The sequence below is a fragment of the Chionomys nivalis genome, chromosome 10 (genome assembly GCF_950005125.1).
Source record: "Chionomys nivalis chromosome 10, mChiNiv1.1, whole genome shotgun sequence".
Lineage (NCBI taxonomy): Eukaryota > Metazoa > Chordata > Mammalia > Rodentia > Cricetidae > Chionomys > Chionomys nivalis.
The window spans coordinates 48,365,668-48,379,452 of NC_080095.1; the positions used below are offsets into that span (position 1 = coordinate 48,365,668).

General features: G+C 48.1%; 1 protein-coding gene across 3 annotated transcripts in view; it reads right to left on the reverse strand.

Annotated features, from left to right (window-relative positions):
- Positions 1 to 2,022: 2,022 nt before the first annotated feature.
- The window catches only part of Syne2 (spectrin repeat containing nuclear envelope protein 2), a 300,335-nt gene continuing 288,572 nt past the window's right edge, over positions 2,023 to 13,785 (reverse strand). For all 3 annotated transcript variants that reach the window (XM_057782661.1, XM_057782663.1, XM_057782662.1), the window contains 10 exons: positions 13,374 to 13,442; positions 12,343 to 12,482; positions 10,522 to 10,636; positions 9,237 to 9,439; positions 8,112 to 8,312; positions 7,576 to 7,704; positions 5,935 to 6,126; positions 5,203 to 5,289; positions 4,576 to 4,625; positions 2,023 to 3,992 (listed from right to left, as the gene is read on the reverse strand). In XM_057782661.1, coding sequence (XP_057638644.1) covers positions 3,770 to 3,992; positions 4,576 to 4,625; positions 5,203 to 5,289; positions 5,935 to 6,126; positions 7,576 to 7,704; positions 8,112 to 8,312; positions 9,237 to 9,439; positions 10,522 to 10,636; positions 12,343 to 12,482; positions 13,374 to 13,442 — 1,409 coding nt within the window. In that variant the 3' untranslated portion in view covers positions 2,023 to 3,769. The remainder of the gene's footprint in view (positions 3,993 to 4,575; positions 4,626 to 5,202; positions 5,290 to 5,934; positions 6,127 to 7,575; positions 7,705 to 8,111; positions 8,313 to 9,236; positions 9,440 to 10,521; positions 10,637 to 12,342; positions 12,483 to 13,373; positions 13,443 to 13,785) is intronic.

The window sequence follows — 13,785 nt, forward strand, 5'->3', positions numbered from 1 at the left end:
CATATGGCTTCACCATATGCCAGTTACAGTCCTAGCTCCAGATATCTCATTATGTATATGTTAATATCTCCAAATACAAAAATGCCCTCAATTCAAAGAACTTGGGGTAGAGATAAGCTATCTATGTAGTTCATTCCAGAAAACAGAGTGGGAAAACCTGGGCCAAGTGACTCTTTTCACCTTTAGATGTTTCCTCCCACAATTGGTGGCCAGTGACTGGACCATTTACATACTGAGATGGTTAATGTCAACTGGACAAGCTCTAGATCTCTTTGGGCACACCTGGGAGGGAAGGCCCACCTTACCTGGGTAGCAGGAGTCCACGGGCTGGGGTCCCTGGCTGACAGAAAAGGGGAGCCAGCAGAGCACAAGCATTTGCGTCTGCCTCCTGATGGAGGGCAGTGAGCGGCTGCCTCCTCAGGCCCCTGCTGCCATGCCTTCCCTAGGAGGAACTTGCCTTCCTTAACTTGCTTTGATGAGTATTTCACCACTGCAACAAGATGCATACCGCACGCACGCATGCATGCATGCATGTGAAGGACCTCATCCCAGACAGACTGTGGGTCTCTGAGCCACCTATATGTTGCCTAATTGTTGTGAATTCGTATGTGCAGTGGCCCTGTATCCAGACAGTACTGTTTCCTTGTCATCCACCTCTTATGGCTCTTACAATCTCCCCACCCCTCTCTACAATATCCCCGAGCCTTTGGAGGGGTGGGTATGATATAGACACAGGGCTGAGTCTTCCACCGTCTCCTATTCTCCGCACCTTGATCAGCTGGGGGGTTTTCCATGTGGAATCAACATTTACTGCAAAAAAGAAGCCTCTCTCATGAAGGTTGACAGATCTATGGCTGTAACAAGTAACTCATTAGTTGTCAGTTTAATACATTAATAGATGCTCGCCTTAGGGCCTATGATCTCCAGACACAGGTCCTTGACTCTGATAACGGTACCAGGTTTGGGTTTCAATTTCTAGAGCAGGCTGTAAATCCAAACAGAAGGTGTATGGTTAATCCCATGACATCTGCGCCATTCTTGTACCAGTGGGCATGTCTTGCCAGGCTGGTTACTGTTACAGTTTGCAGGGCTGACAGCTGGGTAAGATTGGTGACTCTGGGCCAGGCATGGTGGCACATGCCTTTAATCCTGACACTCTGGAGACAGGCAGGTGGATCTCTGAGTTCAAGGATGGCCTCGTCTACATAGTAAGTTCTAGGCCAGCCAGGGCTACACAGAGACCCTGCCTCAATAGGTTTTTTCCCTTTTCTTTTCTGGTAGCAATCATAGCACCTTCAAACACCGCAAGATACAGTCAGTAGGGAGGAAGCTCCCAGGTGAGTGCTAGCTTGATTTTTTTCATGTTTTGTGACTCAAGTATGCCGTATCTTCAGCAGTAGGTTTTCCTATGACATTCTAGAGAATGATCAAGAGTTTTGGCCATAGCCTGTATTGTTTCAAATGATTATTTTGTATGTAGGCGGGAGAGTTTCACTGTATAGCCTTGGCTGGCCCAGAACATAAGGATTCGCTTGCCTCTACCTCCCCAGTGGTTCTGGGATTAAAGGCATGTGACACCACATTCTCCTTCAATTTTAATAGATGGTTTTGCTGGGTGAAAGAGTTATACTCTTTCAGGATTTGGAACACAGCTTTCCAGGCCCTTCTGACTTTATTGAGTAATCAGTTGTTCTAATCAGTCTGCTTCTATAATTGACTTAAGTGTCCTCCCTTGGAGCTATAAAACCCTCTCTGTAGTTTGTGTTTTTAATATTTTAACTATAATATCTTGGGGATAATGTCTTTTCTGGTGTTATATATTTGGTGTCCTCAGACCTCACGTCTGGAGAGAAGTCTCTAAGTTTGGGAGATTTTCTTCCATGACATCACTGAAAATATTTTCTATGCCTATGATTTCTTCTCTTTCTAGGCCTACGATTAGATTACGTCTTGTTATGGGCTTTCAAAACTTCCCCCATGCTCCATTTGTTATTACTAATTTTTAAAAAATATTCTCTTGATCTTTACTGACTGATCCAGTTCCTCTATTTTGTCTTCCGTCCCCGTCTGTTTTAGACACAATCCATTTTGTTGCAGAGGCTTTCCATTGAGGTTTTTAATTGGTTTACTGAGTCTTTCGTTTCTAACATTTTTTTCCATTTGAAATTTTTTTTAAAAATTCAAACTATTTTCATGTCTTGGACCAGTTTCCTTATTTCATTCACCTCTCTGTCGTCTGAGTTGTTTGACCATAGTTACAACCATTCTTTTGAACTCTGTAAGTTCTTCTATGTCATCTCCACTAGGGGCCATTACTATGGGAATTGTATTGTTTTTTTCCTGAGGTGACATGCTATTTGGATTTTTCCTGTTCTCTGAGTTGGGATTTGCACATCTGGAGTTTGCTGGTTGAGGTGTTCAGGATGCTAATTCACAGCAGCTCTGAGAATCTTGATTTCTGGTTTGGTAAATGGGGATACAGCCTCTCTCCAGGTCTCCTGTTTCTCTGCCACAGTCTGGTGTGTTTCGGTTCTAGAACAAGTTTCTCCTGGCAGTATGGACTGTCCTGGCTCTCAAGGCTGGATAGGGCAGCTGGCAGGGCTCATGTGATGGCTGAAGGGTCCCTGGAGGGAGGAAGACAGGCTAAGAGGAGGGGGTGCTCCCTGAGAAGCAACCAGAGTGACTTGGATGACCCACATGGAGGATAAGGGGAAGGAAAGTGAGCAGCCGACCCAGGCCTGCACTAATGACAGGTGGTGGCTATAGGGCCACCGGGATCGGGTGAACCTCAAAGGGAGAGAGAAGGGCCGAGAGGAGGGGGGAGTCCTAATGGGGACCTGGGGAAGGAGAGCAGAGTCAGCCTACCTACAGGTCTGGGCCACATGTGGTGACTGTGGGGTCTATGGGAGCAGGTGGGATCAGGTGACTACCTGCCCTCTGACAGAGTCCAATACAACAGTCCGGCTTTTTTTTTTTTTTTTATGAGAAACATCTGAGTTTTACATATCACAAATAGTTCTAACCCCTGGTGGCCAAACAGCTCAACCAGACCCAAAGTGTCTCTTCAAAACATAAAAAGTCTTAAAAAATTAACTTATAAAAACATTCCTATCAAGTCTGGAGCTTGGCATTTACTGTACATTAGTCCAAAACTCAAGCTAAAAATCTTTTTTTTCTAAATCAAAGTTTACATTATTCATACAGATTCAGCGGTGTTAAAATAACCACATCCATGCAATAAAATTTCTTTGAAAAAAAATTTTTTTAAAGCAATATAAAAGAGCTGACCCAGGTACGGAACAGGACATTTTAGTTTATAACTGGGAGCGCAGACTGCTGGCCGACTGGAGGAAAACTGATTCTCAACATTTCAAATGTGTCTGAACCAACCATGATCGGAGTTCCCGAACCATTACTAAGGTAGGGACCTACTAGCTTCTTGGATAGAGTTCATTTATGTGCTGAACATCATTGTCTGTGGGCCGTATAACAGCTGTGCTATAATACAGTGTTTTACAAAGTGCGTGGCTCTTTGGGAAGTCCCCCTTTCCAGAGTTCTTGGAGCCCATTGCTAGCTTTGAAGGCCAGGTCCTGCTGTGTACTTGGTTCTAGCCCAGAGGAAGGACATCTTGTCTGAGTTGTCGTGGGCCCCTAGAGTCCATTCTGCAGCAGGTCCCTGCATCTCGTCAAGGCTGAGTCACTCACAGGTTGAGCTGATCACCTGTGGCCAACAGGCTAGTGGGCGTGGCACTGCAGCCGGCAGAATCCTCTAGGTGGGAGGCGGCCCGTTGGTGTACCGCAGCATGGGGTAGAAGGAACGGGCGAAGTTGTTGGCCTGGGTGCAGCTGTAGTCTTCTTCAGAGGCGGGCAGCAGGCAGGCCAGGAGCAGCAGCAGGAGCAGGAGCAGCTGCAAGGGCAGCGCTGCCCTGATCACCCTTGAGAGGAAGGAGCGCCTTGGCTGTGAGCTGCCAGGGCCATTGAGGTGGGACATCCTGCCAACAGAGAGGTGGGGAGAGCTCATCCCGAGTGTTCATAGGCCACCCTCACCATTCGTTATCTGGCTACAAGCTTATGAAGGAACTATAGGACGCTGAGGTGTGCGCTTCAGACTGACAGCTGGGTTGATGGCTAATTAACATTGTCAAATTGACAAGTTCTTGAATCACAGAGGCACACAGGTGACAGATTATCTAGATTAACAGGGGCTGGGAAGGACCTGATTTAAGAAAGGGCAGCACCGTTCCATGGGCTGGGGCTCTGAACTTAATAAAAAGGAGACAGCAGCAAGCTGAGGACAAGCATCCATCCCTAGGTGCTTTGTGACTGTGGGCACAATGTGACCAGCTGCCTGGAGTTCCCACTACTGTGACATCAACTGTGTACCCTTGAACAGCAAGCCGGGGTAAACTATTCTTCATGCACGTTGATGTGTCAAGGTATTTTCTCACGACAATAGAAAAGTAACTGAGACAGCAGGGTGTGCTTTTGGAAGAGGAACCTGGTCCTCTGCAGATGAACCTAGAGAGTGGCGCCGAGAAGGCTGGGGAGTCTCTGTGGGGACTGGGATGCCATTACCTGCTGTCTGTCTCCTCTTCCTCGTCGGTAGATCTCTCCGCTCCAAACTGCTGGAACAAAGAGGCCCATGATGCAATGTGTCTTTCCTTGGGTTAGCTAGCACCCGCCCCTTAGGTCACTTTCCCGCCACACTTTTGGGACTGGAGTCACACTGTATGTGATTTGACTTGATGACATGATTGGGTTTATTGAGCCATCAAGATTTTAATATTTTAGTTTCCTGGAGACCTTCAACAGGGGTCCTCATTTTCCATAATTACTGTGACCTCACAGAAAAGCAACTCTCCAAGAAAGAGCCTTAAAAAAATCATTTTTAATAATCACTTGTAAGGGCCAGTGAGAGCACTTTCTGCCAAACCTGATGACTTAAGTTCAATGCCCAGGACCCAAGTGATGGAAGGAGAGACCTACAGGTTGTTCTCTTACCCCCATGTGCACACAGTGGCATGGGTGTATATACAGATCCATAAATGATCGTAAAAAATGTTAGTTTTTTTTAGTTGGAAGGTGGAAATAGATTGGTGCTGTCACAAAAGGTCCAAGGGATCCTGGAATCTCAGGTTTCTGCCACCTTAATGACTTGGAGAGCCATTCTGGGTATTTTTTTAAGAAAGGAAGGGCACTCACCTTTGCATAGGAAGCCGGTACAGAGGCAGCTGGAGGCTGTTCCCCTGTGTCCACTTCATCAAAGCTGGCCAGAGAGGGGTCGGGATTCTGAAAGCCACACCCAGTTGTTCAGGTTAGGGTAAAACAAAGCTCTAGGTGGTCTCAAAAGCACTCTGCGTTATGAACTTTCCAAGGAGTCATTTGTTCCTGGATCCCAGCTTAAAGCCTCCTAATTGCTCTCTCCTCCCATGCAAATAGACTTTTTCAGAAAGAAAGGCCACAGAGCTGGAGCACAGGAAACCCGTAACTCCAGTTGGCTGTGAGTCTCCATACATCGCTGATAGATCTCTAGCCAGGGGAGATCACAGTCTCTGGTATTCCCTTGAGTTACATCACATTTTCAAGAGAACCAAAAGTCAGCAGATTAGAGGACAATCAGGAAAGAGAGACCAGGACAGTGAGGAGGGCGGGAAATCATGTCATGAAAGACAGTGAAGGCTTGTTTCCAACACAAAGGTAGAGATGATGGCGGGACCCATCTTGCATATAACCCTATTGGTAGACAGGTACAATTGCTATCTGCCTTTTTTCAAATGACAGAACACACACAGGGCTTATGTAACTTATTTGAAGAAAGCTGTGCGGTCCGAAAGGGGCTGAAACTACATTTACTACCTGCCCCCTCCACCATAGTGAGGCTACAACCTGTCTTCCTGCGCCATCTTGACATGGAAAAGCAACAACTGGGCTCACCAGTCTTTCCTGCAAGGACATCAGATCTTGAGCCACTTGCTCACGCAGCTGTTTGAGTTTCTTCTCGATTACATGGACCTTCTCTGCGGCCTCAATGTAGTCTTCTCCATGCCCCTTAACGAGAAGGCTGGAGGAAATCTCCTGCAAGGAGCTGACTTGAGGCTGACGGTCTTCCAACTCCTTTTCCAGTTGCTAAAAGCAAAATGGTACAAAAACAGTTGTCAGCAGGGAGCATAGGGTAGATTTCTCTGTTCGGGGAGGATGCTAGGGTACCACTCAGCTCCAGGACTTCCTATGGTTCACGGGTACCAGTCTCAATCCTTGTTTGGCTTACACTATTAAGAGCAGCTCAGCAGGCTGTACCCCACCCCTGTTTTTAGTTTTTTTTAACTCTAAAGATAATTTATGTTGAGAAATCAGAGGAAAGAAGTGATGGGGGTGTTGTGAAGACACCCCTTCTACACAAGGTCAGAGAAACTGAAGCCACTGAGTCGAGAGCTATGAGGTCAAACTCACAGCTTAGCTAGACAGAGGAGGCACCGGCTGATCACTTGGCTGTTGTCTTGTTATGCTGCTACCTCCACCCAAATTAAAAGACGACAATGTGTTTCAATCACATTTCAAGTTCTTAGTAGCCACCTGAGGGGCAGACAGGACCTTTCCACCCATGTGGAAAGTACTCTTGGGCACTGCTAATGTAGGAATAAAAATCCTTTAAAGCAATGCCCAGCAATTTTAAATATAAAATACTGAAAATCAAACTACATATAAGCTTATAGATTGAAAACAAGTCCCTTTGCGAATGTGTGAGAATGTATAGGTCTCACCTTGGGCTCATTTGTGGAAAGTACAACTTCCAGAAAATTCCAGGAATTTTGACTATGAATATAGACAATTCAAGCTCCCCCCAAATGAACAGTACAGTCAGGCCTCTGTGCCCCAGGGTCCTGCACCCACAGTCAATCAGCCATGGATCAAAAAACATGCACAACAAAAGAATTACTGCTGTTCTAAACACAAATACTTTCCTTAGCTGGGCAGTGGTGGCACACGCCTTTAATCCCAGCACTAGGGAGGCAGAGCCAGGTGGATCTCTGAGTTCGAGGCCAGCCTAGTCTACAAGAGCTAGTTCTAGAACAGCTGAAGCTGTTACACAGAGAAACCGTCTCAAAAAAGGAAAAAAAAATGCTTTCCTTGCTGTTATTCCCTAAGTGTGGTATAATAGAAATGTATAGTATTTACACAACAAATTTACATTATACTAAGAAGTGTAAGAAATCAAGAGGATTCAAGGTATATGGGAGGATTTGTGTAGGTGGTAAACAAATAACATATGGAAAACCATGTACCTTTCACCTAATGGACTCAAGTACCCCCAAATCTGGGTGTGTGCAGGTGTCTAACCACTCTGCTGTGGATATCCAGGGATGAATATATTAGTGGGGGAAAAAAATGCTTCAGTGGGCTTGAGTTTCAAAAGTATTTTTAAAACACTGATGCCCCTAATTCCCGAGAGAGGTTCTTCACCTCTCTGCATGAGCGTGAGTCACAGCCACCTACGGCACTGTGGTGCCCAGAACGTTAGGGGAAGCTCGAACCCGTGGAAGTAGACAGTGAAGTGGTCCTGTGGCAGGGACTCACCGTCAGCTCTTTCTGACACTCCAGAAGCACCTCACGGTCTGCCTCTGGGCTGGCGACGCGTGCCTTCTGCCTTCGGCTCTCTGCACTCGCTAGCCACAGGAGCAAGTCCTGACTCAGCCGGTGGAAGTCCTTTAGAGACAACATTCTCATCAGAGGGAGCTGGCTCGCCTTTCTCAGCTTGGCCAGCCTTCTACACACCACTGTTTAGTCCTACAAATGAGCCCCAGAGCCAGGCGCTGGATAATTCCCAGGTCTCAGAAGGCAGCACCGGGAAGCAAAGTGCTGCCCTGTTACAGGGCTAGGACTCTGAATCAAAGGACAGAGAGGCAGTTTCCTTAACCCGGTGGCAAGCTTGCTTTACCTTTACTGTGGGCCTGAGCAACAGGCCTGGAAATCCTGGGCAAACACAGGGCCCTTTTAATGGCAGGAGGGGAATAGGGGCTTTCTTACTTCCTAACCCAGGCCAGCTCTGGTGATGGTAAAGTTATCTGCGGCTCCTAGCATGTGGGCCGGGCCCTTGGGCTGAGTCAACGTACCTGGCACTGCATGAGTGACTGTCGTAAGTCCCCTCTCCAGCTGTCCATCACCCCCTGGACCGTGTCCCAGGACAGGCTCAGTTGGTGGAGCCTATTTTGGAGTTCTGTGGATTCGGGGCTCTCGCTCGGCAGAGATTCCTTGTGACTCACGTTGACGGAGACCATCAAGGTCTTGTAGGTAGCAAAGGCTTTTAATATCTCCTGCCACCAAGGGAACAGATCAGGTTAGGACTTCTGGCGGCAGGGGAAAGGGGCTCCTTTGCACTACTTGTAAGGGACAGACCTTCTCCACACTTCTTCAAGCAGTGGCCACCAAGATGAGAGAGAAGGCGCCTGTGAATGGCTGGGGAGTGTCAGCTGAGAGAGCTGCCTTACAAGGCTAATGGACTTGGCTGCCTGGCTGGGTCTGACAGCAGAGGCCTGCCTCCTGGCTGACAGACTAGCCCAGAGGTACAAAGAGACTCCACTGACCTCCACAGTCCCTTCTCTGTCTTAGGAACCATTCTCGGTAAGACTAAATGTTTCCCAGATAAAGAATACGTAGCTATTTTGCATTTGCCCCTAGGTACCCCAGAAACGCCACCCCTTTAAGAGGAATGGTAACCTGGGAAAAACATGTGGAGAGAAACTGGACAACCCCCAAGCCTCCTGTCCTAGGCTTCAGGACCTCAGATTTATTTGCTCAGGGCACCCCCAAAATGCAGAGTTTAAGCTACCCCCTCCCATGCACCCTGGGCCGCTGCTCCTGAGACAAGGGCTGATGACATAGGTAACAAATCCTAACTGTACAACAGGGTAGCTAAGTCAGGCCACAGGACTCCTCAGCCAGTGAGCAAGGAAACCGCCACTGTTAGCCCTGTGTGAACCACCTCATACAGGTCAGAAGGTTGGCTTTATGCTGCCTCACACTGGCTACCAGCACCTCCTCAAGAATCAGTAGATTCTCTCCCATGTGCAAAGAGAAACCTGTGTGTCTGTCCTTACTGAAGTGAAAGTGGATGACCTCTCTACACACATTACCCGCATGCTGCCAGCTACACCAAACCCAGGTCTGATCTGTTTGCTTGGCAGCACAGCGCATATCTGCTCTGGTTTCCTCTCCCCTCCCCCAGGGCTCCCACTCACTTGCAGTTTCTTCACCCTGAGTGCCGTTTCCTGGACGTCGGAGGGAGGCTCTGCCAGCCTCAGGGCTTCCAGCTCCGCTTCAGTTTTTTCAAGCCAAGCGGCAATGGTGCCGATGTCAGAATTAAGCCGCTGCACGTTCTCCTTTATTCGGAGTTTGCCGTGAAGCTCCTGCGCTTGAATCAGCTCCCATCTGTCGAAGGCACCTGGAATCCAAAGCTGTCCATTAAAGCGAGCACATGTTCTCAGCTGTGTGTGAGTGGTCAGGGAGGCACAAGTGAGTCCAGGATGCTCCAGGCAGGAGGATGGGAGCCAGGGAATCTCCATGTTCAAGGCCCATTCCTCCCACTCCCACAAAGGCTAGAAAGATGTGGGGACAGAGGGTGAGGAAACCCAACCTGTGGCCAATTGCTGTTCCAACCTCCAGCTCAGCAATTCAGGTGGTGTTGCTGTTTGGACTCAAATGATAAGAACGATGTGGGCATTCTGATCATTCGACTTCACATTTAGTTCAGCAACTACTTTGGTAACTATAGAACTCATCTCACAAGGCAGTTGAGACAAATGTGTTAATTTCCACCTTCCCATCTTGTTTTTCCAATACATGGGAAGCCATTAAAACATGCATTTCAGAATTGGTTGGTGGTGGCACACACCTTTAATCCCAGCACTCGGGAGGCAGAGGCAGGTGGACCTTGTAGACCTACCTGGTCTACAAGAGCTAGTTCCAGGACAACTAGAACGGTTACACAGAAACCCTATCTAGAAAGCCAATAAATAAAAACCCAAACAACGGAAACAAAATAATGCATTTCATACCCAGGTGGTGGTGGCACACACCTTTAAATCCAGCACTTGAGAGGCAGAGGCAAGCAGATCTCTAAGGCCAGCCCGGTCTACAGAGCAAGTTCCAGGACAGTCAGGGCTATACAGAGAAGCCTTGTCTCAAAAAAACAAAACATGCATTTCATCTTTTGGGGATCCTTTTGTCACACAGTGTAAAGAACACTGTTCAAAGGGCCAGAGACACAATTTTGCCTACCAAGCCTAACCCCAGCACCACAGTGGAAAAAATCCAATTTAAAGTGAGATGCTTAGAGTTCCATTCATAAACACAAACTGGCTTATTTTGAAATAACAGAGGCTATTGTGGGGCAGGCTTAGCAGTCTCGGTGAATTATGTCACTGTTTGGTCTCTAATGTTCTATCGGATAAATGTCGACGTAAACACTTGGCTAGGCCCAGATCCCAAACTCCATATCTGCTAAGGCATGCCCAGTTTTGGTACCTGACTGCTGTCCCGTTAAAGTGTCCAGCTGTTCACCTTCCTGCTGGGGACTGCCCTTTGAGCCTCTTGCGCCTTCTTTGCCATCATCAGTGCCTTGACGTAATAGGAACTTTACCTGGAATGAACCAATGTTTTAGGTTTATATGTCTATAAAATTGAAAAGGGAGCTAAGGAACACCTGGGTTCATGGGAACAGTAAAGAAAGACATAGGACCCTTCCCATTGAAAGGTAACTGATACGTGACAGGTGCATCCTTGCACACGGCAAGATCTGTAAGTGAGCAGAGCTGAGGGCTGAAAGCAGGCCTCGGCGACAGCCCATGAAGCGGATAGAATGTCAGTGATGGGGCAAAATGGCCGGTTTAGTCCGCATCCTTCCTAAGAGTCTCCACACAAAGGGTCAAAGTGATCACCAATCTTAGGAGACAGCTCCCGTGGGGGCACTTTTACACCCTCACAGTGTTCCGCAAACTCTCCCTGCTCCTCCACGTCACCCTGTTGAGGTGTTTGGCATTTTCCTCGCTGTGAATGGGAAACACAGGATCTTCCGCTCCCCTGGGTCATTATCACTCATCCATTCTTCAACGCACACAGTGACTCTTCTGCTCCCACAGAGCTGAGTGGCCTATGATGTCAGGCCTTTCCAAAAATAAACGGATCCCTTTTAGAAAAGCTGGGCTTTCTCTGGATCATCGGCTACATGGCCTTTGTGTGGAATGGGGAAAGGGAGGCTTCCGACCTCTGGTAACACACATGGTTTCACATCAAGTAGAAAAGCCGAGCTGCTGAAACTGGCCAGGAGAGGAACACAGGCCTAAGACCTGGAAGAAACTGAGGCACAGGGTAGGGGAGGGAACCGGGGCTGGGTGGGGTCTCCCTCCCCAGTCTTAGGCTGTGACAGAAGTGGAAGCTGTCTGCTAGGCAGAGGAGGAGTCTGATTCAGCCAAGGCTGTATCAGATTTGACCGGTTAAAGGCAGAACTGTCTCCAATTCCGTAGTAACAGTCACCCCTAGACGCAGAGGTCACTTTGGCTAAGCCCCTTGATCCTCCACCTCCACTGCTGTTGGCTTCCCTAAAAGATGCTTGTGGCACTACAATGCAATCAGCATTTTAACCCAGTTAATCAATCCATCATGAATGCTCTGGACTAACATAACTAATGCTATGGCCACCTGCTGCCACCACACAGGAGCATGCCAGGACCTCATGCAACTAAGAGGCGCAGGCACATTGGTACAAAAAGCACCCCAATATTGTATTAGTAAGGACCACCCCTCCAAGGGCCTCCTCCCTGTACACACTTCAATCCTACTGTATGAAGCAGGTCTGCTGTCAGCTGGGGAAGGCTTACAGAATGCTGTATGACCAGGGAACCAAATCCACACCCTCAGCACCACCGCTTCAGATAATCAAGCCCCTTTTTTGTTCCCTGATATGCAGTTAGAAAGCAAATATAGCAAGGATTTGAGAGCCAAGAGGCAGCTTGGGGAGACTCTGTTTTTTATATAGATAAATTGCCTCTAAGGGAAATAGTTCTCCCACCGGGTCCCTATCAGCACAAACAGATTTGGGGGCTGGAAACCCTCAAGCTAGTCCATTTTCTGGGTTCTACTGAAGCATGGGGACCTTAGCAAAAGGCTTTGTTCTTTGGGTGGAGCTAGGAGCTGAACTCAGGACAAGCTAGGCAAGTTCTATCACTGACATCCCCTTCCTGAAGTCCCCTCAGAAGAAATCCCACCACTGCAAGCAAGACAGTTCAAAAGCGAGATCGGAAGTGCACGCCTGTCTCTGGGCTATATTCCCAATGGGTCCAGACTTACGTAGGTTGGTTTGTAAGGGGTGCTGGCATCTGAAGGGACCGGCGCCACAGTCCTGTCATCTTCCACTGGTTTGTAGTGATGCTTGGCATGGGAAGGGCTGTCTGGAACATGCCACGTGTGGCCCTCAGCAATGGATTTGCCTGAAACAAAGCGTCACACCAGTTAGGGTCTACCCTCCAACCAGAGGATTCCTATTTAGTGACATAAACATGGTCACAGGTGACATGGCATCAGGTTATAGTATCAAAATGAGTTCTGCAGCTTTCCTTGCAAAGCATGCATGTTTGCAAAATGTCAGTACGTCTTAGAAGGACATGAAATGAGTCATGCAACTGAGCGACATTGCACCTTCACGAGATGGGACCACAGCGGAGCACAACGGACATATGATTTGCTGCAGGAAATGATGAGTGACATTCTGGGTGGTGCTGGTGTCTAGTCTGGAGGGGACCCTGGGCAGGAAGGCCAGGGCTGGGGGCCAAGAGGCTAGAAGGCCTCTGAGGAGGGAGGGCAAGGGTGACCGTGACGATGGGGGCAAGGACCAGACAGCCGCTGACAGCTCTCTACTACCACTAGAGATGGGACAGAGCTGCAAATCAAGGTGAGGTTTCTTCTGCTGTGGCAAAGGCCGAGGTCCTTTCTAACCCCAGCCACACATCTCAGGAAATCACCAGAAGCAAGGAAGTAGTTTGAAACCAAGCCACCATGAAGAAAGCTTGGCCCTATGCTGAGGGACTCCAGTTAGGTGGAGGAAAAAAAAAATAACAAAAGGAACCATGACAAAAATTCCTTCTGCGGGACTAGAAGTGGGCAGGGAGGGGGGTGGAGACCACTCTGGTATGGCGTGGGATCTTGTAAGGAGCACGCAGGTATGGTGAGTACAGCAGCGTAAATACACCATGACATGAGGACCAAGGCGCATGGTGTCCACAGAAGGCACAGGTCAGACATGACGCGGGAGCAAGGTTTAGGATGCAGTGTGTGCCATGGGATGCGGCCATGTTGAGACACATGCACGGGCAGGGGCCTACCAGAAGATGCTTTCAAAGATTTTGTGGTCATTTTAAGATATGCCTCAGGATTTTCAGGGATTTCTACATCTGAAAAAGAACAATGTCATTGTCCTCACGGGAGGTGCCAGCGCAGTAAAGCCTAGGCAGTAAGTCAACATAGAAGATTCATTGCCAGTTTTTCTAGCAAAAGGATTTTCGAAACCAGAAAGACTGGTTTTCCCCAGTCAACTCCTGTTCGCGGCAGTAGTGTGTTAGGGGCACACATGGCAAAAAGGGCCATACTCGGTCTACTAACTCATAATAATTAACACCATAGGAAAAAATCAATCCATGAGTCTCCCATTGGCTAGAAAAACATCAGAAGATGAATTTCATTCCGCCTATAATAGGAGTGAGCTCATTCTCAGGTGACGCAAAAGGCAGGCAGGGC